At 44.0% G+C, this 26490-nt stretch overlaps 1 protein-coding gene across 1 annotated transcript in view; it reads right to left on the bottom strand.

The window, feature by feature from the left end:
- ITIH5 (inter-alpha-trypsin inhibitor heavy chain 5) overlaps nucleotides 1-25900 on the bottom strand; it is a 90683-nt gene extending 64783 nt beyond the window's left edge. The window contains exons 1-2 of the mRNA XM_055427231.2: nucleotides 25727-25900; nucleotides 14840-14884 (exon numbers count right to left, since the gene is read on the bottom strand). Of these exons, the coding sequence (XP_055283206.2) occupies nucleotides 14840-14884; nucleotides 25727-25816 (135 nt within the window). The 5' untranslated portion in view covers nucleotides 25817-25900. The remainder of the gene's footprint in view (nucleotides 1-14839; nucleotides 14885-25726) is intronic.
- Nucleotides 25901-26490: the final 590 nt, after the last annotated feature.

Below are 26490 nucleotides of genomic sequence, written 5' to 3'. Positions count from 1 at the left end.
TGAGAAACACTTTTTAAAGTTAATATAGATGACACTTCATGTATTTCTTCTATAGTTTTATAATATCTCTAAATTGAGAGGGCTTCCCAGGTAGCTCTGTAGTAAAGAAACTGCCTGTCAAGAACGAGACACGGGTTTGACCACTGGGTCGGGAAGATCCCCTGGAGAAGGAAATGGCAACTCACACCAGTATTCTTGCCTGGGAAATCCCATGGACGGAGGAGCCTGGTGGGGTATAGTCCAAGGGGTTACAAAGAGTTGGACACAACCTAGCAACTAAACAACAATATAAATTGAGAGGGCTTGAATAAATCACCAAAATTATGTCTTCTTCTGAGATCCAAGAATCTAAAGCAGAGTCAAAAGTAAGGAATAAAGCTTTGGATTTTAGGAAATTATTCCTGAAATCAGGACTAACTGACGACAAAATATTCTTTGTGTACCTCTCGTCTCTTTAGGACAAAATCTGTTGCATGACGCCACGGTGTCTGGAGAGGATTTGACACAACAGTAAAAACTGCACACCCTCTTCGTCTCTTTAGATGTTTGAGTTTACAACCCTGCTCTAGTTGGGAGTTGCCCTTGAGCTGCATTTAGACATTGGGTTAATTATTCCAAACTCTACGCTCTGTCTGATCATGACACATTTTACTGGTTTTGTTTTGGGAACTAGACTTCTGCATATTAGAAACACCCCTGAAATGAAGAAGTTATAGTGTAAGCTGCAAAGACAAATATTAAAAAAAAAAACAACTCAAGTCCAATCCCCTCGCTTCACCAATGTAAGATCAGGGTAAGGTACTTGCCTCCAGTCACACAGGGGGAGCTAAGAAATCCAGAGTAAAAAGAAACAAGCTATCAAGCCATAAAAAGACATGGAAGAACCATAAATGCATATTCCTAAATGAAAGAAGTCCATATGAAAAGGCTACATACTGTATGACTCCAACCCTATAATGTTCTGGAAAGAGCAAAAGTACAACCACTATTGCAGGGGGGGCAGTCTGTGAACAGTCGAGTCCAGGATTTCCAGGGCAGTGAAAATACTCAGTTTTGTTGTTGTGTTCAGTTACTAAGTCATGTCCCAACTCTTTTTGACCCTGTGGATTATAGCCCACCAGTCTCCTCTGTCCATGGAACTCTCCAGGCAAGAATACTGGAATGGGGAGCCACTTTCTTCTCCAGGGAATCTTCCCAAGTCAGGGATCGAACCCTGGTATCCTTCACTGCAGGTGGATTTTCTACCATCTGAGTCACCAGGGAATCTCAAATTCATGTCCATTGAGTCAACGATGCTATCTAACCATCTCATCCTCTGCCACCCCCTTCTCCTTTGATATGATAATGATGGATGCATGCTAAGCCGTTTCAGTCACTGTCTAACTCTTTGTGACCCCATGGACTGTAGACCACCAGGCTCCTCTGTCCATGGTTTTCTCCAGGCAAGAATACTGGAGTGGGTTGCCATGCCCTCCTCCAGGGGATCTTCCCAACCCAGGGATCGAACCTGCATCGGCAGGTGGGTTCTTCACCACTAGTACCACTTGGGAGGCTCCAATAATGATGGATATATGTCATTAAACACTTGTTCAATCCCATAGAATACACCACCGAGAGTGAACCCTAAGGTAACTATAAACTTTGAGTGATTATGATGGGCCAATACAGGTTCATCTCTGGTTAAAAATGTCCCATTTTAGAGAATGATGTTGACAATAGCAGAGGTGATGTCTGTGTCAAGGTAGGAGTATATAGGAAATCTGCACTTTTCTCTCAACTTTGGTTTAAACCTGAAACTGCTCTAAAAAATAAAGTCAAAGTCTTACGATACTTTAAACAAAACCCAGAGTAAGAATCAGAAGTCCCTAACTTCCAGTCCTGCCTCTTCTGTTAAAGGATTGCAGAAGCTGGCCGGTCAAGGCTTTCACGGCGGTCACTGTTAGACAGTCAGTAAAATACAAAACTGCCAAAACATCATAAATACAACACTGATTTAGAAGTTACCTGTGAACCTCAGAGTTATTACCCCATTAAATCATGAGCACTCCAGACAGAGCAGGGAGCTGAATGCTTTCTGCATTGGTGTCATCTTCTGACATTTCCCCCAATTTTTTTCTTATCAATTTATCACTTCTTTACACAAAGTTGAGTACTAACATAGAAAAAATTCTTGTTAAGTTTACGTTTCTGATAAGCAGAGAGGACAGTGCTAGCATTCCGAACAAAGCTGAGCTTCTTTTGTAGAGGGTCTCTGCCCTGTACTGTTTCTGATGTAATGAAAGATCGGCTGCACTCGATACCCTTGAGACAATCTTCGATGTCACACCGATTTGTTCTCATTTATGAGATAATGATCAGTTAGAATTTCACTGCAACTAAAATGTGACAAAGCACAGTTCATGGCTCATGGCCCCAAGAGATAGGCTGAGAAAAGTTTCAAGAAACTATCTAACTGTTACTGCTCCTGCCCTGCTACAGGTTGCCTACAGGAAGCTCTGTGTTATTGACACGAACACCCCTTGTCAGGCCGTGATGGCACTGTCTGCTGAAAATCTATTAACATCAATTATGCACTCCTGCATCCCCATCCCCAAAAGCTTTCCCTCCCTTCCCCTGCCCCTCTTGGACTGTAAACACATGGAAAAGAGGGCTCGTGACTTATTCTTTTATTTTTTCCATGCACAGCTCTCAGCATGGAGTCAAAATCAAAACCAATTACAAAACTGAATTTTCTGAATCTCGAACAATTAAAGAAAAATATATATCCCCCCAACAGGAAATGGTAATAAGTAGTATTTAGTTAAGTGCAACTCTACATTCTAGGATGGATTGGGAAGAAATATTAACATACAATCTGTTCTCTCAAGGTGTGGGGGGAAGAAAGTGCAAAAAAATAGGCAGAAACACAGGAAGATACAAGGAGGTATATGTATTTATTTATTGGCTAGAAGACTTTCCACAGCCCAGAAGGAAGAGAAAAACAGTGAAGACCGTAGGAGTAAGAAAACGCTTTTAAAGAGATATAGAATTTGTATGGCGTGAAAGAGAACAAAAAGAAATTCTAGAAACATAAAAGACATAGAAACAAGAATAAACCAGAGCCCATTCCTGGCATGAGAATAGAGCAGTTTAGTTAGAGAGGAGGGCACGTGGGGTGAAGAATATTGGCCAGGTACATAAAATCGTGAGGAGACAAACTACCCCAAGGACAAGCACAGAACCTGGAATGGCAGAGGTTTACAAAAACGTGTCATAGAAGAAAGGATATAAAACAGTGGCCTCAACCTCTGCCAAAGCACAGTGCTTAAAAATCCAACATGCTTTCCATATTTGTATTCGACCCAGTATTTTGTTTAGGGATGTGGGCAGAAACCAAGCCTTCCTGTGACATAATTATTTCTTCATTATTTTTTCCTACAAAACCTAAACAGATGGAAAAGCGTTTTGAGGCAGGGAGAGTCTTAATTAGTCAGGGATCAGAGGTTTCCGTGTGACTCATGTGAGCCGTTTAAGATCAAGCCACACAGAAGACATCCCGAATCACCTACAATGCCAAACGGAAAGGTGACCGGGAGTGTCTGCCACGGGCAGTGCCAGAAGCCAGGCCGCTTCCCAGAGGATTAACCTCCTGCTGTTTTATTCTGGGCTAACAATTCTTCCTCAACCAAGAATAAACCATGAATAAATCATCTCAGAGGTGGAAGAGAACCTCAGAAACCACCTCATCCACTCCCCTCACTTGATGGAGCTTGGCAGTTGATTGGCTCCAAGTCCAGAGAGGAAACTGAAGTCGCTCAGCCGTTTTTGACGCTTTTCAACCCCATGGACTGTAGCCCGCCAGGCTCTTCTGTCCATGGAATTCTCCAGGCAAGAATATTGGAGTGGGTTACCATTTCCTTCTCCAGGGGATCTTCCCAGGCCAGGGATTGAATCTGGGTCTCCAGCATTGCACGCAGACTCTACCATCTCAGTCACCAGGGAATCCCCAAGTCCAGAGATCTTAACTGTTAATAAACCTCAATGCTTCTTCTTCTTTTTTTAATGCTTCTTCTTATCAAGAAAAAGTTCATGCTGCTATTATATGAAGCAGAAGACCTCCAGACACGGTACCTCCCTGAGGACTGTATTTACCACCATGGGGAAATAACTTCCCCTCTGTAGACAGAGGGTGTCATCAGCTCTGAATCGCCTATTTGTAGTAACATTCTATGGCGTGATATTTCATTTTGTTTAGAGAGTAAACACAGTTCAGTTCAGTTCAGTTCAGTTGCTCAGTCGTGTCCGACTCTCCATGACCCCATGAATCACAGCACGCCAGGCCTCCCTATCCATCACCAACTCCCGGAGTACACTCAAACTCATGTCCACAGAGTCGGTGATGCCATCCAGCCATCTCATTCTCTGTCGTCCCCTTCTCCTCCCGCCCCCAACCTTTCCCAGCATCAGAGTCTTTTCCAGTGAGTCAACTCGTCGCATGAGGTGGCCAAAGTACTGCAGTTTCAGCTTTAGCATCAGTCCTTCCAATGAACACCCAGGATCGATCTCCCTTAGAATGGACTGGTTGGATCTCCTTGCAGTCCAAGGGACTCTCAAGAGTCTTCTCCAACACCACAGTTCAAAAGCATCGATTCTTCGGCGATCAGCTTTCTTCACAGTCCAACTCTCACATCCATACATGACCACGGGAAAAACCATTGCCTTGACTAGACGGACTTTGGTTAGCAAAGTGATGTCTCTGCTTTTTAATATACTACAAGGTTGGTCATAACTTTCCTTCCAAGGAGTAAGCGTCTTTTAATTTCATGGCTGCAATCAGCATCTGCAGTGATTTTGGAGCCTCCAAAAATAAAGTCTGACACTGTTTCCACTGTTTTTCCATCTATTTCCCATGAAGTGATGGGACCAGATGCCATGATCTTTGTTTTCTGAATGTTGAGCTTCAAGCCAACCTTTTCACTCTCCTCTTTCACTTTCATCAAGAGGCTTTAGAGAGTAAACACAACAGGCGTTTATTTTTATTCAGAAAAAAAAATTCTATAATCTCTTAAGATAAACCATGATGGAACTCCCCTGGTGGTCCGCTGGTTAAGACTCTGAGCTTCCAGTGCAGGGGATGTGGGTTCAGTCCCTGATCGGGGGACTAAGATCCTGCATGCCCACGTGAGTCGTTTAAAAACATTAACGACTCGCTCACTTTTTTGAGGCCAAAAAAGAAAAACAAATTTTAAAAGATGAACCAAGATGGCTGGTGTTGGAATTAGGGAGATAGACACATACATTACTAGCTCTCAGTGAAGTAACAGTGCCGGCACCATGCTATCTGCTGAGTCGACTGTATTTTCTTCTTTTCTATATCCCCTTTTTTAAACACCAAGAAAACTAGTAATGTTTTAATACTTAGAAATACTACAGAAAAATTAAATTACTGAAACTGGGATTGTAGTCAGCATACAAATATTAATATATAGGTCATTTTTATAGATTATAAAGTGCTTGTTACTACATTTATTAGCTATGTATACTGACATAGTTGCTCTTGTTGTTTAGTCACTAAGTTGTGTCTGACTCTTTGCGACCCCATGGACTATAGCCCACTAGGCTCCTCTGTCCATAGGATTCTCCAAGCAAGAATACTGGAGTGGGTTGCCATCTCCTCCAAGGGATCTTGCTGGCCCAGGGATCGAATATATATCGTCTGCATTGCAGGCAGATTCTTACCACTTAGCCATCAGGGAAGCCCTATAATGACATTACCTTCTAAAGAAAAAAAGTGAATGTTTAGGCTGAGTGTAATTTTAAAGATTAATAAGAAAAGGACTTTCCTGGTGGTCCAATGGTTAAGAACCCGCCTTCCAATGCAGGGGATGTAGGTGCAATCCCTGGTCAGGGAACTAAGATCCCACATGCCAAGGGGCAACTGAGCCTGTGCACTGCAATGCAAGATCCCAGGTGCCAACACAGCCAAATAAATAAATATTTTTAAAAAAACTTAATACAATAGAAGAGGTAGGTTTCTGCTAAGTATGTTATTGAGTTATGCTGGTGGCAGTAGGGGTGGGGTGGGTCCTTTGTATGTCCTTTCCATTTGTCTTCTGGGGTAGGAGTAGGGATTGTGTGCCTAATTCACAGGACATCAATTTACATTGCTACATTATTTTCTATATTCTTGATGCTCCGGCATTTGGGGATTTGACCTTGGAGAGGTTGTTCCTCCCCTCCCAGGGTCAGCTGATTCCTGGAGATAGCAAACGATGCCCTGTGAGCATACCTTCAAGATACAACCAATCAGTAATAGCACCACCCCCATCCCAGCCACCTACTTTACCAAGCTTTTGCACACCAGCCAATATTCCCCCTGCCCCAAATCACACCATGGTCAGACTCTGTAGCCCAGAGCTTGCCAAAATTATTTCAGCTACCCAGTCCTACAGTCCATGAGGTCACAAAGAGTTGGACACAACTGAGTGACTAAACCACCAGCCAGTCCTATGGTTACTCAGCACACCTAACCTGACTCATCAATTCCTTCCTGCAAAAACCCCAATAAAGGCTCTTGGCCATGTTCTCCCCTCTGACCGTGCTGCCCCAAGTGACCTGGTGCTTCTCCACGTGGCCTTGCATGCCACTCGTCCCTGGGGACCTGTGAGTGTAAACCTCCTCCTTCGTGATGGTCATTCCACATCCGCTCAAAACAAAGCTGCAAATTTTAGAATCTCTGTTATGAAGAGGATGCCAAGCCGTGGCTCTGCCATCGGGAGGTTAACATATGACAGCGAATTATTCTAGGAAAACCAGGCCAGTAGTTGTCAAGCACCAAGAAGACTCCAACAAAAAGATACTCCTGCTTTTCAAAAGGTAAACACTGTACGTATCTTCAATAGCAGAGAGCTTCCTTAAAAGGGTACCTAATTAATTCAGAATAAAATCAAAGCGTGTTCCCAGGGGTCCTTGAGCTGGGAGTGATAGGAACATCCCAGCTGTTGCCACCACATCCTCTTCGTTAATCAGAGTAGAGAACGTTCAGATTAGTGCGGCACAGCTAGAACGTGAAATACAAGGAAACTTTGGGTAAACTAAGGCTACAGAGACAGGCAGGAGCCAGATCATGGAGCAGGGGTGGGGTGGGCTTAGACATCTTCAGAGTTAATCCTACAGATGATACAAAGTCACTGATTTTTTGCTTTCATTTTAGTCACTAAGTCGTGTCCAACTGTTTTGCGACCCCATGACCTATAGCCTGCCAGGCTCCTCTGTCCATGGAATTTTCCAGGCAGGAATACTGGAGTGGGTTGCCATTTCCTCTTCTAGGGGATGTTCCTGACCCAGGGGATCAAACCCAAGTCTCCTGCATTGGCAGGTGGCGTCTTTACCACTGAGCCACCAGGGAAACCACAAAGCCACTGAGGACAGAAAATGAATATACTACCCAAAGTAATTTATAGGTTCAATGCAATCCCTATCAAGTTACCAATGGTATTTTTCACAGAGCTAGAACAAATAATTTCACAATTTGTATGGAAATACAAAAAACCTCGAATAGCAAAAGCAATCTTGAGAAAGAAGAATGGAATTGGGGGCATCAACCTGCTGCACTTCAGGCTCTACGACAAAGCCACAGTCATCAAGACAGTATGGTACTGGCATAAAGACAGAAATATAGATCAATGGAACAAAATAGAAAGCCCAGAGATAAACTCACGCACCTATGGACACCTTATCTTCGACAAAAGAGGCAAGAATATAAAATGGACAAAAGACAGTCTCTTTAACAGGCGGTGCTGGGAAAACTGGTCAGCCACTTGTAAAAGAATGAAACTAGAACACTTCCTAACACCATACACCAAAATAAACTCAAAATGGATTAGAGAGCTAAATGTAAGACCAGATACTATAAAACTCCTAGAGAAGAACGTAGGCAAAACACTCTCTGACATAAATCACAGCAGGATCCTCCATGACCCACCTCCCAGAATATTGGAAATAAAAGCAAAAATAAACAAATGGGACCTAGTTAAAATCAAAAGCTTCTGCACAGCAAAGGAAACTCTAAGCAAGGTGAAAAGACAGCCTGCAGAATGGGAGAAAATAATAGCAAATGAAGCAACTGATAAAGGATTAATCTCCAAATATACAAGCAGCTCCTGCAGCTCAATTCCAGAAAACTAAGTGACCCAATCAAAAAATGGGCCAAAGAACTAAACAGACATTTCTCCAAAGAAGACATACAGATGGCTAACAAACACATGAAAAAATGCTCAACATCCCTCATAATCAGAGAGATGCAAATCAAAACCACAATGAGATACCATTTCACACCAGTCAGAATGGCTGCTATCCAAAAGTCTACATGCAATAAATGCTGGAGAGGGTGTGGAGAGAAGGGAACCCTCTTATACTGTTGGTGGGAATGCAAACTAGTACAGCCACTATGGAGAACAGTGTGGAGATTCCTCAGAAAACTGGAAATAGAACTGCCATATGATCCAGCAATCGCATTCCTGGGCATACACACTGAGGAAACCAGAATTGAAAGAGACACATGTACTCCAATGTTCATTGCAGCACTGTTTATAATAGCCAGGACATGGAAGCAACTTAGATGTCCATCTGCAGATGAATGGATAAGAAAGCTTTGGTACATATACACAATGGAGTATTTTTCAGCCATCAAAAAGAATGCATTTGAATCAGTTTTAATGAGGTGGATGAAATTGGAGCCATTTATACAGAGTGAAGTAAGCCAGAAAGAAAAACATCAATACAGTATACTAATGCATATATATGGAATTTAGAAAGACGGTAACCTGAACCCTGTATACGAGACTGCAAAAGAGATATAGGCATATAGAACAGTCTTTGGGACTCTGTGGGAGAGGGTGAAGGTGGGATGATTGGGGAGAACGGCATTGTAGCATGTATATTATCATAAGTGACCAGTCCAGGTTCGACGCATGATACAGGATGCTTGGGGCTGGTGCACGGGGATGACATGGAGGGAGGATATGGGGAAGAGGGAGGTGGGAGGGGGGTTCAAGAAAGAGAACACATGTACACCCGGGGCGGATTCATGTCAATGTATGGCAAAACCAACCAATATATAAATGTAAGGTAATTTGCCTCCAATAAAATAAATTAAAAAAAAAGAAATATAGATCAATGGAACAAAATAGAAAGCCCAGAGATAAATCCATGCACCTATGGACACCTTATCTTTGACAAAGGAGGCAAGAATATTCAATGGAGAAAAGACAATCTCTTTAACAAGTGGTGCTGGGAAAACTGGTCAAGCACTTGTAAAAGAATGAAACTAGAACACTCCGTAACACCACACACAAAAATAAACTCAAATGGATTAAAGATCTAAATGTAAGACCAGAAACTATAAAACTCCTAGAGGAGAACATAGGCAAAACACTCTTTGACATAAATCACAGCAGGATCCTCCATGACCCACCTCCCAGAATATTGGAAATAAAAGCAAAAATAAACAAATGGGACCTAATTAAAATTAAAAGCTTCTGCACAGCAAAGGAAACTATAAGTAAAGGTGAAAAGACAGCCTTCAGAATGGGAGAAAATAATAGCAAATGAAACAACTGACAAAGAATTAATATCAAAAATATACAATCAACTCCTCCTGCAGCTCAATTCCAGAAAAATAAATGACCCAATCAAAAAGTGGGCCAAAGAACTAAACAGACATTTCTCCAAAGAAGACATACAGATGGCTAACAAACACACGAAAAAATGCTCAACATCACTCACAATCAGAGAACTGCAAATCAAAACCATAATGAGGTAGCATTTCACACCAGTCAGAATGGCTGCTATCCAAAAGTCTACAAGCAATAAATGCTGGAGAGGGTGTGGAGAAAAGGGAACCCTCTTACACTGTTGGTGGGAATGCAAACTAGTACAGCCACTGTGGAAAACAGTGTGGAGATTCCTCAAAAAACTGGAAACAGAACTGCCAGACGACCCAGCTATCGCACTCCTGGGCATATACACTGAGAAAACCAGAATTGAAAGAGACACATGTACTCCAGTGTTCATCGTGGCACTGTTTATAATAGCCAGGACATGGAAGCAACCTAGATGTCCATCTGCAGACGAATGGATAAGAAAGCTGTGGTACATATACACAATGGAGTATTTTTCAGCCATTAAAAAGAATGCATTTGAACCAGTTCTAATGAGGTGGATGAAACTAGAGCCTATTATACAGAGTGAAGTAAGCCAGAAAGAAAAACACCAGTACAGTATACTAATGCATATATATGGAATTTAGAAAGATGATAATGATAACCCTGTATACAAGACAGCAAAAGAGACACAGATGTATAGAATAGTCTTTTGGACTCTGTGGGAGAGGGCGAGGGTGGGATGATTTGGGAGAATGGCATTGAAACATGTATATTATCATATGTGGAACGAACCGCCAGTCCACGTTTGATGCATGATACAGGATGCTCAGGGCTGGTGCACTGGGATGAAGCAGAGGGATGATATGGGGAGGAGGGAGGTGGGAGGGGGGTTCAAGATGGGGAACACATGTACACCCGGGGCGGATTCATGTCAGTGTGTGGCAAAGCCAATACAATAATGTAAAGTAATTAGCCTCCAATTAAAATAAATAAATTTAAAAAAAAAGAGAGTGATACACCAGACCCATGCTGGAAAGATCATTCTGATACTGTCTGGATGGGTAAATGAAGTCAACATTAACAAATTTATATGATACTAATTAAAGAGAGGCTTTCACCATTCCTAGATTTCTAAAGAAAAATCTGTGAGATGCTATGAAACAGTCAAAGGTCAAGAAAATCTTTGTAACTACGAATGAAAACAAGAAAAGATAAACTTATTTATTACTCAGGAACTTAAAGCCTTTATAATGACAAATATTTCATAAACAAAGTTAATAGACAAATGACAGATTTAGGGAAGAACTCTTCCAATTCAGAATACAGAGTATCCAAAACACACAGAGATCTCCCACATACTGATAAGTGCGTGCGTGCATGCTAAGTCGTTTCAGTCATGTCTGACTCTTTGCGACTCTATGGGCTGTAGCCTACTAGGCTCCTTCCTCTGCCCACAGGATTTCTCAGGCAAGAATATTGGAATGGGTTGCCATGCCCTCCTCCAGGGAATCTTCCCCACCCGGGATCGAACCTATTTCTCTTTGTCTCCTGCATTGGCGGATGTGTTCTTTACCACTAACGCCACTTGGGAAGCCCATACTGACAATCAGGAGATAAAAATCACAAAAGAGGGCTTCCCTGGTGGGTTAGCCATAAAGAATTCACCTACCAATGCAGGAGACGTGGGTTCTATTCCTGGAGAAGGAAATGGCAACCCATTCCAGTATACTTACCTAGGAAATCCCATGGGCAGAGGAGCCTGGTGGGCTACAGTGCATGCAGTCACAAAGAACTGGACATGACTTAGGGACTAAGCAACAAGAAAAATTTGAAAAGAAATCAAAGAAAAATGGCTGCAGGACCTGAAAAACAATTCATGGAAGAACGACTCTGTATGGAGAAAAATCCAAACTCATAAGTCAGGGGAATACACACTGAAGGACTGATATCATTTTATATTTCAGAGACTGACAAATCAAAGAGTAATTCTACTGTTGCTGGCGGAAATGTGCATATTCATCATTGCTGATAGAAATGGAATTATGACAGAAAGTACTAGGAGTATTCAAAAACTAGTCTGACTGCTAAGCTGCTAAGTCACTTCAGTTGTGTCCGACTCTGTGCGACCCCATAGATGGAAGCCCACCAGGCTCCCCCATCCTGGGATTCTCCAGGCAAGAACACTGGAGTGGGTTGCCATTTCCTTCTCCAGGGGATCTTCCTGTAGTCTGACTACATCTATCAAAATTTTTAAAAATGTATGTGCACTTTGATCAGCAACCCTGCAGCAACGTTTACAGACGCCAAAAAATTGAAACCATACTGAAAGCTCAATAGCAGAATGCTTGATAAACTATGGTGTGCCAACGACGTGGTATATTTTTCATCGTCTAGAAGGAGGAACAGATTTAGGCCAGGTGAGGCACTGCTGAGTGAAAATAATAAGAAACAAATATATTTAGGTGAGAAGGCAGTTGGGTGTATTAGTGCCGAGTACAAACTCAGAAGCCAGGCTGTTGGGACTCAAAACCCTTGTTCGATCACCTCTTATGGAAAGTGTAATCCTGGATAAGTGACTCTGTTTTCTTGTCTGTAAAATGTGTCTGTATTTGGCTGAGCTAGAACACAAGAGATACTCAGGACAACACCTGGCCTGTGGTCAGCATGCAGGGAACAGCAGTTGTATTTACATGGTCCCACTGTCTGATAGCAAATATGAAAAATCTCAAAATCTTAAAAGGTATACAAGAGTCCCCACATTGCTCTGCTGTTTTTTTCTCAGTGGTACTTATCTTCTCCATTCCTAACGCATTTAACCATTTATTTATAGACTTTGCCTATCTCTGCCCCTCTTTAGAATTCAAGCTCTATGAAAGATAGTGTCTTTTGCCTGTTTGTCCATTGCTGGATTCCCAATGCCTTGAACAGTGCTGGGCAGACAGTGAAGACTTAACAAAATCCTTGAATGAATGAATATGTGCATCTATGTCTTGCTGGGAGCAAGGCCTCCTCCCTTTTTTATGGATTTTTACTGAAGAATTGATGCTTTTGAACTGTGGTGTTGGAGAAGACTCTTGAGAGTCCCTTGGACTGCAAGGAGATCCAACGCCAATCCTAAAGGAAATCAGTCCTGAATAATCATTGGAAGAACTGATGCTGAAGCTCCAATACTTTGGCCACCTGATGAGAAGAACTGACTCATTTGAAAAGACCCTGATGCCGGGAAAGATTGAAGGCAGGAGGAGAAGGGGACGACAGAGGATGAGATGGTTGGATGGCATCACCAACTTGATGGGCATGAGTCTGAGCAAGTTCTGGGAGTCGGTGATGGACAGGGAAGCCTGGTGTGCTGCAGTCCATGGGGTCGCAGAGTCAGATGTGACTGAGCGACTGAACTGAACTGAAGTATGGTTGATTCACAGTGATGAGCTAGTTTCTGCTGTTATACACATACATATATCCACTCCTTTTTAGATTCTGTTCCCATATAGGTCATTACAGAGTACTGAGTAGAGTTCCCTGTGCTATAACGCAGCAGTCTCCAACCTTTTTGGCACCAGGAACCCATTTCATGGCAGACAATCCTGCCATGGACCAGAAGGTTGACGGATGGTTTCAGGATGATTCAAGTTTATTATATTTATTGTGCACTTTATTTCTATTATTATTACATTGGCTCCACGTCAGATCATCAGACGTTAGACCCTAGAGGCTGGCAATCCCCTCGGTATTCAGTGCCCCTCTTGTGGTCAAACCAACAAGGTGCCGGGTGTGTAGGTGTCGCCTGCCCCCCATTTATGTTCACATATTGAAGGAGTCTTTGGGCCTAGAAAAGAAAACAAGAGTCTCAAAGGCCCTTGCTGAATCATCTAACTTCGGAGAAAACAAAACCAAACTTTAGGTCCCGCCCTGATGCTCCAGGCTGGTTGTATCTAGCTGGGGCTTATCACCCCCTGTCCAGAAACCTTCCACCCCCTACACCTGCCCAGAAGACTTATCACCCCCTGCCCACCTGACTAACATTTCCCTTATCGCTTCCATAAACCTCCCTATCAATATGGAGCCTCCCTGATCCCTCTGGGCGCTCAGCCTGGTCGTTAGGCTGACTGTTGCCCCTCCTTGCCTGAATAAAGGTAACCTACTTCCGTTGAGGTCATCTCTCCTTCTTTTCTGCCTCAGCCCGAACTATACCTTACAGGTATGAGTGTCTATGATTATGTGAACATGCAGCAAAACAGAAAAAGACTGAGGGTAGTAAATCTGGGGAGGCAGGATTGGGAGGATGGGGTGGGCAGGGAGGAGGAAGCCATGCAGAAAATGAGGAGAATACAAAGTCCCGGTCCAAATAAAGGTGGGAATGATTGTGACATTGGTCATGAGCAATTCAGCAGGAATTCAGACACCAGCCAGGAACAGGGAGTAAACAGCTTGGGTTTATGGCTTATCCCTGAGGGTGTGCAGAGGATTCCGTATCCTCAGAGCCTGAAGACGTGTCCCCACATTTGGATATATCACTGTACACACCGTGGGAAGGAAGGACTGAGGTCATTTCAAATAAACACTTAGAATCCTGAACGTTTTCCCAAGTTCCATCTGGAAGCCTGCAGCATACACTGAGAGCCTGGCCCAACTTCTATCATATGAAGCTTCAATCTACAAATGGGAATTCTCTGCTTGCTTTCACTGTTTACTTCCTAACACCATCTTTACTTCTTGTGTAAGAACATTATTAAAAAAAAGGAAAGGTTCACTTTAGGTGTTAGCTTTTTTCTAAGAAGGTCTTTGAAAACTTCACACTTCGTCCTTATACTTTTACTGGAATAATCAGGTTCCTTTCCAGAAAAACATCCACTTAAAGAAAAAGTTTATCAAAGAAAGGTTTATAAAAGCTATGCTGGGGACTTCGTGGTGGTCGACTGGATAAGATTCCATGCTTTCAATGCAAAGGGTGAGGGTTCAATCCCTGGTCGGAGAACTAAGATCCCCCATGTTGTGAAGCCAAAAAAAAAAAAAAAGAACATGACAATATCATCATAATAAACATTTTTAAAAAAGCTATGCTGTTTCACGTTCAATTTCTTCTACATGCAACTTTAAGGTTTGGAGTAGCTGCGAGCATAGCTGTTACCTGGCTCCAAATGCACAGACTCGTGAGGGGTACAGACTTTTAAGAGAATTTATGTGAATATACGTACCAGCCTTTGCAACAGCCTGACTTGCCTTGGGATCCTGAGTCCAACCTAGAAGGAAAAAAGAGACATGAAATATGATTGTGAGGTCTTTCTCACGTGAATTAGTTACACGAAGAGGGTTAAGACCCACGAAGGCACACGAAGGGTTATCCACCACCTGAAAAGCAGTTTTGACTTTGAACAAGGAGGAACCCAGAACAAGGTTAGAATTCATGCTTCTCAGACCTGGCTGGCTGCTTAACCCTCCTCATCTGAGGGTTCTTACATCTGTTAGGGGAGCAGATGAAATGACCAGAACAGAGTATCTGTATTCAGGGACTTCCCTGGCCGTCCAGTGGGCAAGACTTCACCTTCCAATGCAGGGAGCTGGGGTTTAATCCTGGGTCAGGGAGCTGGGTTCCACATGCCTCGCAGACAAAAAAGCAAAATGTAAATCCAAAACAATACTGTAACAAATTCAACAAAGGCCTGAAAAATGGTCCACATCAAAAGAAAAATCTTTAAAAAAAAAAGAGCATTTGTATTCAGTTTCCATTTATTTTTGGCTTGAAAATCAACTCTTCGCTGTTGTGTCTATTACAATGAGTAAACATGTCTGCCTGCCTCTGATGGGATCATTCATTCTGCTCAAAACCCCAGGAAGTTCTAGAGGCAAAACTGAACTTACCTTGAACTTTCTAATGTGTTTTGTCTGGATGATTTGCCATACTTTCCCACAGGCAGAGGAGGGGCACGGGAAGGTGATAGCGTCCTTAGTTTTAAAAATCATCTAATAATTAACCAGCCCCTCCGGACTCATGTAGAAATCCTAGCTGGTTGCCAACCACTTCTCAAGATAAATCACTGTTTAAAGAACAGAAGTGTGGACTCCACTGTTGTGAGTAATAAGTCGGCCTTCCTGGAGGGCAGTATGACAATGTTGATCAAAACCTTAGAAAATATGCTTAGACTTTACACAAACCTTTTTTAACAGCTTCGTAAGGTATAACTTACAAACAATAAAATTCACTCTTTTAATGTGCACAATTCTATTTTTTAAAATATAGTCACAGAGCTGGACAAACCATCACCACAAATAATTTAGAATATTTTTATCCCCAAAGAAACCCTGCTCTACCTGTCACTTCCCAACCCCAGCCTTTCCCTGGACCTAGGCACCCGTTAATCTACTTTGTCTCTATGGATTTACTCATCCTGGGCATTTCGTATAAATGGACTCGTACAATATGTGGTCATTTTTTACTGGCCCTTTCCATTTAGCATAATCTTGTAGATTTATTAGCACTTCATTCTTTTTTATGTCTGAATAATAGTCCATTGTGTGGATACATCACATTGTGTTTATCCACTTCCCAGCTGTCGGACTCGAAGGTTATTTCCACCTTTTGGCTATTATTTACACTGTGGAACTTGCACGGATATTCACATAGATGTCTCTGTGTTTTTATTTCCTTTATAAGTGGAATTCCTGGGTCATATGGTAAATTTAACTTTTGAGAAATAGATACACCAGTTTGCAAAGTAGCTAGCTGTAACATTTTACATTCCCGCCAGTATGCATGTCTTTTAATTTAGAAATCCTACTTTCAGAAAAGTATCAATTGGGAGGGGAGGGAATATCAATACAAAAAAAATGAAAGCATGAAAAGACTTCTTTGCAACTTTTAAAACAATTGTTGATCCTTGGAAATAGCCTAACATATCCTTTAAAAGTGGTTTGGTTAAATATATCATGCTTTAGTGAAATCAGAATACAGCTATTAAAATAATGGTATGGACCTATATTTATTGACATCAAATGTTAGTTTTACCTGACTTCTGAGCTGTTCAATAAATATTTCTCTAGCTGTCTGCTGGAAGGATTGCATTTCCTGGCCCCTGGTGGGAAGACAGAGCCACATGACTGGTTCTGGCCAATAACTTATGAATGTAGGTGGCCTCTGTCACTTCTCCACCAAGGACTTGATAGAAGGTATGAGAGTCTCCAGAACTGCCTTTTCTCACCTGCGCAGTAAGCAGTAACATTTGAGAGGCTGCTGCCCCATCAAGCCTAAGGTCACACTTGCTCCACTGACACCCCAGGATGGGCACCATACAAGCAAGAAACAAACGTTCGTCTAATTTATGGTTGCCAGGTAGCGGGCAGAAGGATGGAGAGAAAGGATGGTTAGGGCCTTTGGGATGGACATGTAAACGCTGCTGAATTTAAAATGGAGAACCAACAAGGACCTTCTGTATAGCCAGGGGACTCTGCTCAATGTCATGTGGCAGCCTGGATGGGAGGGGGATCTAGGGGAGAATGGATATATGTACATGTATGGCTGAGTCCCCTTGCTGTTCACCTGAAAGTATCACAGCATTGTATCGGCTATACTCCAATACAAAACAAAAAGTTTTTAAAAAAAGAAATAAATGTTTGTCATTTAAATCATTGCAGTTTGGGGGTTCTCACCCCAGTTCAGCCTGGCCTGTCCTCACTGATACAGTCAGACACACTTTGAATGATTAAATCATGTAACAAAATGCTATCTTTACCGATCTCATTTTTTAAGTATAAGTGTCTGTATGTGCAGAAAGGCACCCAAAATTTTAATGGCAATTACCTCCGAATGTCTGAATTTTTTTTCTTTAAACTCTTCTGTAGTACCTTAGCTTTGTATCACTTGCAAATAGAAAAAAAAAAAGATATTTCCATTCAGTAAACTAAAAAACTGGTTTAATCATGATCCTCTTCTGATCCCTTCTGCAAATAGATATGTGCTACTGTAAATTACAATTGTAAGCCATCATAGAGTCCCCTATTCTATAGAACATGGAACAGGAAGAACTAATATAGGATTTCAGTTGACATATGCTCTGACGCCAAATGAGAACTAGTCACTAGGAGACTACTGGTTTCATTTCTAAAATGAGGTGGAATGATTTGAGCGGTCCAAAGGGAACCAGAATTAGTGTCCTGGGCAAGGTCTCCACCAGTTCTGCAGGTTTGTCTCTGGCCCCTCCCTTCCTAAAATTGTGGAATCGTCTGGGGACCACTTAAAATAACTAACCATGGTCAGAAGAGAAGCCTGGCCCTGCTCAGGTATTATGTTCTCTGGTCGATCTAAAGTATTCTCTTTGAAGTCTCCTCCTTTGAAGAATAGTTTTCCAAGAAAATAAACAAGTATTCAGGAGAACAAGAGAAGTTGGTTTTTCATTTTTGAGGTGGCTATCTGATATCTCAGGGAATCACCATGGCAGCACTTGAGTCCAGATTTAGACACAGACCAAACCAGAATCAAAACTTCCTGGTGAACAGAAATTCCTGGTGCCAGCTAGGATTAGAAGTGGAAATGACACTAATGTCATCTTCATTGTTTTTAGTTAGGAATTCCTGGCCCCTTTTATTGTTTGAGAGCTTTCCTGTTCCCTTATAAGAACCTGGAAGTGGGGGTTAAGGACAGGTAACCGAATCCAGCTTAAAGTCAAGGAGTGTTCTGAATAATAACCTCAGAGCATGGGCCCCAAATCACAGACTTATGAGATGGCTCAGATAGGAATTTCTACTCCTTCCAAGCTGAGCTTACTTCTCCAGCGCCAGAACAGATGTCCAGACCACAGTATTTAATAAGTATCAGCCACAATCTTTGCCATGAAGGACCTACTTCATGCCATACTACCTAACTTCAAAGAAAATACACTCAGGAAAACTTACCAGATGAGGTAATTTTTATAAGTTACAAAGAAAATGGGGAGAAAAAGAAGAGTTCACTACGCTCTCAAGTGACTACGAGAGGCTTTACGATGGAGGGATGGCTTGAAGTCGGTGTGTAGGATGCTGGTTGGAATGGAATAAAGAGGGAAGACAAATTTAAAGAGAATCAGGTTCAACATGAGAACCATGCTGAGAAATCACTCATTATCTGCCTCTTCAACTCACAGGGACCAAGCAGCATTTACCACCAGAACGTACATGGGTGGCTGAAGACTGCCTTTGCACCAAGAATGTAGCAATAACCCCAACAGACCTGGGGGACTGGAATCCCCATCTATCCCACCATCAGACGGTCCGACTACAGGTGAAAAACAGCTTAATGTTCATCATCTGGATAAAACAGATGGTATTTTCCCCCCAGGATCAATCACAGGGTTGGATCAGGCTCAGAAGGGAAGAGAGAGCATTCCAGAAAGTCCACAGATGGGGAAGAGTGTGGGAAGGGAGGACAGGAGTGAAACTTACTTCCACCCAGGGTGAGGGGTATTTGAAACACGTACAATACACACATTCCCTTTAGGGATGGGTGCTTTCATGACCCGGGTCCACTGATCGAGAGACAGAAAGGCCGGATTCAAGCCCTCACTCCTTCCGAGCTCTGCCACCACCTCTGTCTCTCTAGGTTCCATCACAGAGCCAGGAGTGGCTGCACTGAGGCCAGTCTCAGCCACACACCATCAAATGGCTGAGACATGAGCTCCTAGTGGGCTCTGTGCCAGGAACTTATCTACCCCATGGCCTGCATCTCCCGAGGACATTCTGAAGCCAAGACCAGGAACTCAGGAGTCAGCTGCCTCAGAGACCTGGCCAGGACCTGACACTGACCCCAGGGTGACAGGCCAGACAGCACAGGAGATGCCACCCATCACCTGGGCTGAGGACAGTTAGTCTTTGAAGAGCCCCATTCCAGTAATTCTCTATCACTGGCACAAAAGTTTTCTTTCGGAGAAATGGGGCTGCATGTTGTTCAGCCACGTGCCATGCGCCATGTGGGCTGCCCATAACCTCAGCAATGGGAGAAGAAACTTCATCTGGGGTCGGGTGCAGGGGTTGGGGGGCTGAAATGTCAGTTTCCAGGCAGCTGGGAAAACAATAACAAAACCCAAACCAACCAGCCTTAGGTGAGTTACCCTGTCACTTTCAATCTGTGAGAAACAAGGGACATGGACTCAGCTTGTGGGAAGATAATGAAGAGGTCAGAGACCCTCCCAGCAGAAAAAAAAAAAAGCTCAGGTCTCCATCCAATGGCTCCATCTTCCTAAACCGACCATCTGTTCCTTAGATACTGAAAACTTGCAGGGGACTTCCCTGGTGGTCCAGGGGTTAAGACCTCCAATGCAGGGGGTGTGGGTTCAGTCCCTGGTTGGGGAGCTGAGATTCCACGTGCCTCGCTGCCAAAAAACCAAAACATAAAACAGAAGCAATATGGTAATAAAGTCAATAAAAACTTAAAAAGAAAAAGCTTGCAGGACTTTCAGCTGGACCTCTGACAGCATGTGGGCAGGGCTCCTTTACATTAGAGCATCCAGGACTTTGGGGGAGTGTGTGATAGGAACACAAGGCCACACAGGACTCATGGCTCAGCTCTTAGGATTCGCGCCTCTTCTCCCCAATCCCACCCCCAGAGAAACCAGACACGGCTAATTCAGAAGTGAGCCAATCTCTGGAATCTCTCCCACAATATCCTTCTTCCCCATCCAGCCTTACGACTCCACTGAAACAATCACAGCCATGCACATAAAGGAGATATGATTGAGTGGTCTGGGCTCACAAGATCTTGCCTTTATTTTTCAAAGAATTTAAAAAAAATTGTCTTGATTTTCTGTGTTTTCCCAAATGCAAAGTGGGAGATTATAAAAGTTAAAAGTGCAGAAATGCTCAGTTCAGGGACTTAGAAACAGATCACCACAATGAATGTGTTACTGGAAGCAAAGGCTCAACACTATCTGTGTGCCAGGAGATAACCTCCCTAAACAGACCACATCGAGTTGTAAATATGAAAGTGGTGCAGTCTTTGGAAGAGTCACTGAGAGCCCAGCTTGGCATTCAGCGCACCTGGGGTCTAATTCAGGCTCTAAACTATCCCCTTGGGTGCATCACTCCCCCTGGGGGGATTTCCAAGTTTCTTCTCCTGGAGAGGAAGCTTCCTGAGGCTTTCCTTGCAGTGGTAGGGATTCAACCAGGCTGTTTATAAATAATAAAAATAGCTCATGAGACCTGAGTGTTACTATATGTAAGTGCTTTACCCAACAGAGTGGGTTAATTATTTTTTATTTAATAGTCTGTTATTACTTAGAAGCTGATGAAAGGTAAGCATCAGGATCCCTCACTTGCACAGTCCCTTAACAATGATGATATCAGGCTTCCTTAGTGGTTCAGTAGGAAAGAATCCGCGTGCCAGTGCAGGAGACACGGGTTCGATCCCTGGTCCAGGAAAATCCCACATGCCACAGGACAACTAAGCCGGTTCGCCACTACTACTGAGCCTGTTCTCTGGAGCCCGTGCTTTGCAGCAAGAGTAGCCACCACAGTGTGAAGCCCTCGCACCAAACTAGCGAAAAGCCTGAGCAGCAATGAAGACCTAGAGGAGCCTAAAATAAATAAATAAATTACAAAAAAAAAAAGTCTGAGAAAAAAACATTATTCTAAAATTATGCTGCTTGTCAGTCTGTCGAAATGTGTCATCTGTTGTGATTTATCATTCTAAATAACTGTTCAAGGGCACTCAAAGCCGGTGCACTGGGACAACCCTGAGGGATGGGATGGGGAGGGAGGTGGGAGGGGGGTTCAGGATGGGGGACACATGGACACCCATGGCTGCTTCATGTCAGTGGATGGCAAAAACCACTACAATATTGTAAAGGAATTAGCCTCCAATTAAAATTAATTAATTAATTTTTAAAAATAAATGTTCATTTTAGCACAGAATTTTGTCAAGAAGGCTTTGCCAATTATGTAAACTTGACTCCCCTCTCAAAAATTTAGATCCACCCGTGCCTATGAGGTAGGAACCATTAACAATGCTATCTTGCAGATGATGAGAGAGACCCAGAGATGTTAAGTTACTTGCCCAAGTACACACAGCCAGTAGGCAGTGGAATCCAGATTTGAACCCAGGCAGCCTGGTTCCACTTGGAATGTTGTTAACTATATACTTTACTACTTCTTATAATTTTTACATAGAGTTCCTAGAAAACTCTCCATGACACTCAATACCTGGTAGCTACTATTATCTGTAAATTAAACACTGATTTTGCAATAATGGGAATGCAGCTCCATCCTTATTTAAAGAAAGCATATCAATTTGAAAGCAGACTGATTTTATACAAGACATTTGCTTTTTTAAAAAAATTGCAGTTAATTTGATTTTAAAATATTATTTATTTATGGTTGCACTGGGTCTTCACTGCTGCACAAGCTTTTTTCTCTAGTTTCAGCAAGCAGGGGAGACTCTAGTTGCGGTACGCAGGCTTCTCATTGTGTTGGCTTCTCTTGTGGTAGAGCATGGGCTCTAGGGAGTGTGGGCTTCACTAGTTCCAGAACTTGGGCTCAGTAGTTGTAACTTTCGGGCTCTAGAGCACAGGCTCAATAGGTGTGGCCCAAAGCATGTGGGATCTTCCCAGATCAGGGGTGGAACCCTCACTTCCTGCATTAGCAGGTGGGTTCTTTACCACTGAGTCACCAGGGGAAACCGAGACTTGCTTTTCAATATTAATTCCCTGAAAGGTGCTTTCAAAGCTGTATCAGTCTCAATGTGGTCCATACATTGCCCGCATCAGGACGGTCGGGGTCCCATCCAAACCTGGTGGATGGAAATCGATGGGAGTTAGGCTCAGGAATCTGAATTTTTAAAGAGCCCTGAGTGTCCTTCTGCAAGAGGAAGTTTGAAAACCACTGCAGATAGTGGGTTTATTACACTGTGGATAATGCTGTTTATAGACGAGGTGTGGGGGGAAAAGCGTCTTGAATCCAGCATATACTAGTAATATTTTCAATAAAAGATAAGTAATAGGAATGCAGGCTAACAGGCAAATTCAGGTACACTAAAATTCACAAATTCACTGACATCTAAAAACTGTTTGTGCTCAGTCGCTCAGTCCTGTCTGACTCTATGACCCCAGGGACTGTAGCTCAACAGGCTCCTCTGTCCATGGGATTCTCCAGGCAAGAATACTGGAGTGGGTTGCCATGCCTACCATTTTCTACTCCAGGGGAACCTCCCAACTCAGGGATCGAACCCAAGTCTCCTGCATCTCCTACTTTGGCAGGTAGATTATTTACCATCGAGCCACCTAGAAAGCTCTGAAAGCTGTTCACCAAATACCATATGTGGAATTAAAATGTGACGAATGAACCTGTCTATATGAAACACCAACAGAGCCAGGGACAAAGAGAATACACTGATGGCTGCCAAGGAGGAGGGGGTGGGAGAGGGCTGGATTGGGAGTTTGGGGTTAGCAGATGCCAACTATTAGCTACAGAATGGATACAAAATGAGGTCTTACTGTATAGCACAAGGAACTATATTCAATACCCTGTGACAAACCATAATGGAATAGAATACAGAAGAATAATACAGGACTTCCTTGGCAGTCCAGAGGTTAAGACTGTGTTGCCAATGCAGGGGGGGTGTGGGTTCAATCCCCTGGTTGGGGAGCTAGGATCCTTGTGGTGTGGCCAAAAGATTAAAAAAAAAAAAGTAAAACAAAAATAAGTCACAGTACAGTGACCAATCAAATTATATAATAAACAAGAATGTACATATATATAATTGAATCACTTTGCTATACAGCAGAAACGAATACAACTACAACTGCATTGTAATTCAACTACAATTCAATAAAAACAAATTTTAAAAAATGGTTCACATATAATTTTGAAGGTCATAATTATTGAGACCACAGCATTAATTGTATTGCCAGGCACTGTTCAAAGTATATTAATTAATATTCAGAATCCTTTAATTAAGTAATCTAGTCACCCCCATCCTCGAGATAGGTAAATAGAGGCTCGCAGATGTGAATTAGGGCTTCCCAGGTGGCGTTAGTGATAAAGAAACTGCCTGACAATGCAGGAGACACAGGTTCGATCCCTGGGTTGGAGGGCATGGCAACTCACTCCACTATTCAAACCTGAAGAATCCCATTTACTGAGAAGCCCGGTGGTCTACAGTCCACAGGGTCGCAGAGTCAGAGATGACTGAAGTGACTTAGCACTCACACAGATGTGAACTAACTCTCCAGTAAGCACAGAGACAGGATTCGAGCCCAGAAGTCTGGTTCTGGAGGCTGTGCTCTCAAGTCCTACATCTTATACACACAAAAAAAATTTTTAAGAGGGTAAGGATTAAAAGGTAAAATCACAAATTTTTGCAAAACTTTATATTCAGAGTTCTTTCCTGATTTAGTCATCTTCCAGAAGAATAAACAGTGCCTCCGGCTGACGACAGGATGAAATTACTAACATGGGCCAAACCCGTGTTCTTATAAGCAGGGAAGTTCAGTGTTAAACCTACTTGGACTTGCAGATGTCAGAGCTTTAATCCCTCCTCTTAGCTCATAACAGAATCTTTGTTTCAGGGCTTCCCACATCTTCTCCCTCCGCCCCCTAAAAAGTTTTCGGATCTTTACCCTAAATTCCTTCCCTCAGCACTTCAGCTGCCCAGGCCTAACAGCAGGCTCCAACATCAAGTGCTGACCATTCCCAGCACTTTTAGATGTATTACCGACCCAACCCTCATTAATCCATTCTTTCCCACTTTGTACAAAATTGGAGACTGAAGCACTCAGGACTGTGCTCAGCATCACAGAGCTGAAAAGCGCCTGAATCAGGAATTGAGCCCCGGTAACGGGCATCAAGCCCCCGTCCTTAACCGAAACATCTACCATTTCATACACCACAGTATACGAGGTCCTTTACACAAACTAGCAGCTGGATCCTTACAAGTATGCTCAAGAGGAGGCGTGTGCCCTGCTGTAAGGGACAGGAAAGGAAGGCACAGAGAGGCACAGAGGAGCTTGTCCAGGCCACACAGCTGTAAAGGGCAAAGGAGAGACCAGCCTTGCTCTCTGGATGCTAAGCTTGCACATTCCTCCTCCACCACCCAGCCTCCCGGAATTTTTATGGGTTATTCCTCATGGCAGTCCTACAAGAGAAGAATCATTCCATTTTGTAGATAAGCACATCCTGAAGGCAGAGTTGACGTGAAAGTAACCATGGGATGTTTAGGCAGATTCTGTTTTACAGATCTGCCTTCAAACCAAGGCGCTGGGAAAGGGGTCAGAAAGTATACCTGCTTATCTCTTCTTCTCATCCTGCAAAAGCATGCTTTCAGCTAAACAATTTAAAAACATGTGTGCAAACAGCACCAGGAGATGCAGAAGTGCACCGTCTACCTTAACCAGGACAGAGCCCTTTCTCCCTATAAGGTCTATGCACTGATATCTGTGGGAACCTGTTTTATATTCTTTCAAGAGCCTTCCTATCCATCAGACATTGTATTAAGAGTTCATGTTTGCAGGTTTCATTCACTTGTGAGGTTAAGCCATTTAAAAAATCCTGGCAGATACACAGAGTATTAACCAGGGGAACTGAGACCCTTTGGTTCTTCGTCCTCCGCCCATCATTTGGCCACCTTTAAGCTGCTAAAGCATTAAGAGATGAAAACTGTTCTCCTGGTTTTCAGATGAGAAAAGCGGAGGCTTCCACGAGTTTAGAACATTTCCTAGACGTGCTCTCTGTCTGGAACAACTAGAAACCAACAGCAACCTGCCAGCACTCTACCCCACTGGCGCATCTGAAAGAACCAGAACTTAGGGTGCTGGCTCAGAAATGAACAAATCCCGCAGAAACCCGCGCAGGTAACAGAAGCCGAAAAGGTTTGGTTCTGCAGGACTTTGAAGTGCAGACACAATTCTGCAAGAAACTTCGTCAGCTAGACTCTCTCCTCGAGGGAACAGTAGATGGGGAAGCTCCCAAGCAGAAGACTGGGGATGGAGAGGAGAAGTGGGGACGATGTGTCAGGACATGCGGGTGATCCCACCCTCCCTCGCGTCCAGTAGCCTGTCCCGCAGCCACGCGCCCGAAGGCGGCGGTAGGAAGAGACTGCAGCCGGGGCCCCCTAGAGCTCCACTTACTTGATCCGATGTGTCCCCCCAGCTCCTCGCCTCTTCCAGCAACCCGGCGCAGAACGGCAGCGCAAAGCACAGCCCGAGCAGCGGGAGCATGGTGAGGCCGGGCGGCTGCACCAAGACGCTTCGGGACGCGCGGATACAGCGCGGGACTCAGGGCTGCACTTCGGGCTGCAGACGCGCGCGGCCGCGCCTCGCGCCCCGCCCCGCCCCCTGAGCCCTCCGGCCCCGCCCCTTAGCCCTTTTTGCCCCGCCCGCTGAGCCCTCCGGCCCCGCCCCGAGGCCTATTTGGTCCCGCCCCTTAGCCCCTTCTGCCCCGCCCCCGGCCCTTCCGGCCCCGCCCCGGCGCCCCTCCCGGCCCTGCGCCCCTCCTGCCCTGGCCTCCGCGCCCAGCCGCGGCTCCTCACCCCTCGCGGGTTCAGACTCCTCACCCCCGCGAGGCCCGCCCCCGGCCCGCTGCATCCATGCCGGGTGCCCCCAGCCCAGAGCGCACGGTTCGCCCCCCATCGCCCGTCGCCTTCCCGCCAGTACCTTACGCAACCCCGCTCCTGCCCCGCCGCTCCCTCGCCTTCTCCAACCAGCGCTGGGGGCACCTGCCACCACCTGCATGCCCCTCTCCCGCTCCTTCGTGAACTCGCGCCATTCCTGTCGCAGGAGGACACCGTCAGAGCCAACCTGACCCTCCATATACAGTCCGCCCCCTTCACCTGCTGTACAGACCTCGCTCCCCCGCCGCATGTATACCGCCCTCCTGGAAGTGTTCCAGTATA

The sequence above is a fragment of the Moschus berezovskii genome, chromosome 15 (genome assembly GCF_049115385.1).
Source record: "Moschus berezovskii isolate FMDL1 chromosome 15, NW_MosBer_1.0, whole genome shotgun sequence".
NCBI classification, from domain to species: domain Eukaryota; kingdom Metazoa; phylum Chordata; class Mammalia; order Artiodactyla; family Moschidae; genus Moschus; species Moschus berezovskii.
The sequence above is the reverse complement of the archived record's forward strand: the minus strand, read 5'-3'. Positions and strand labels throughout refer to the sequence as shown.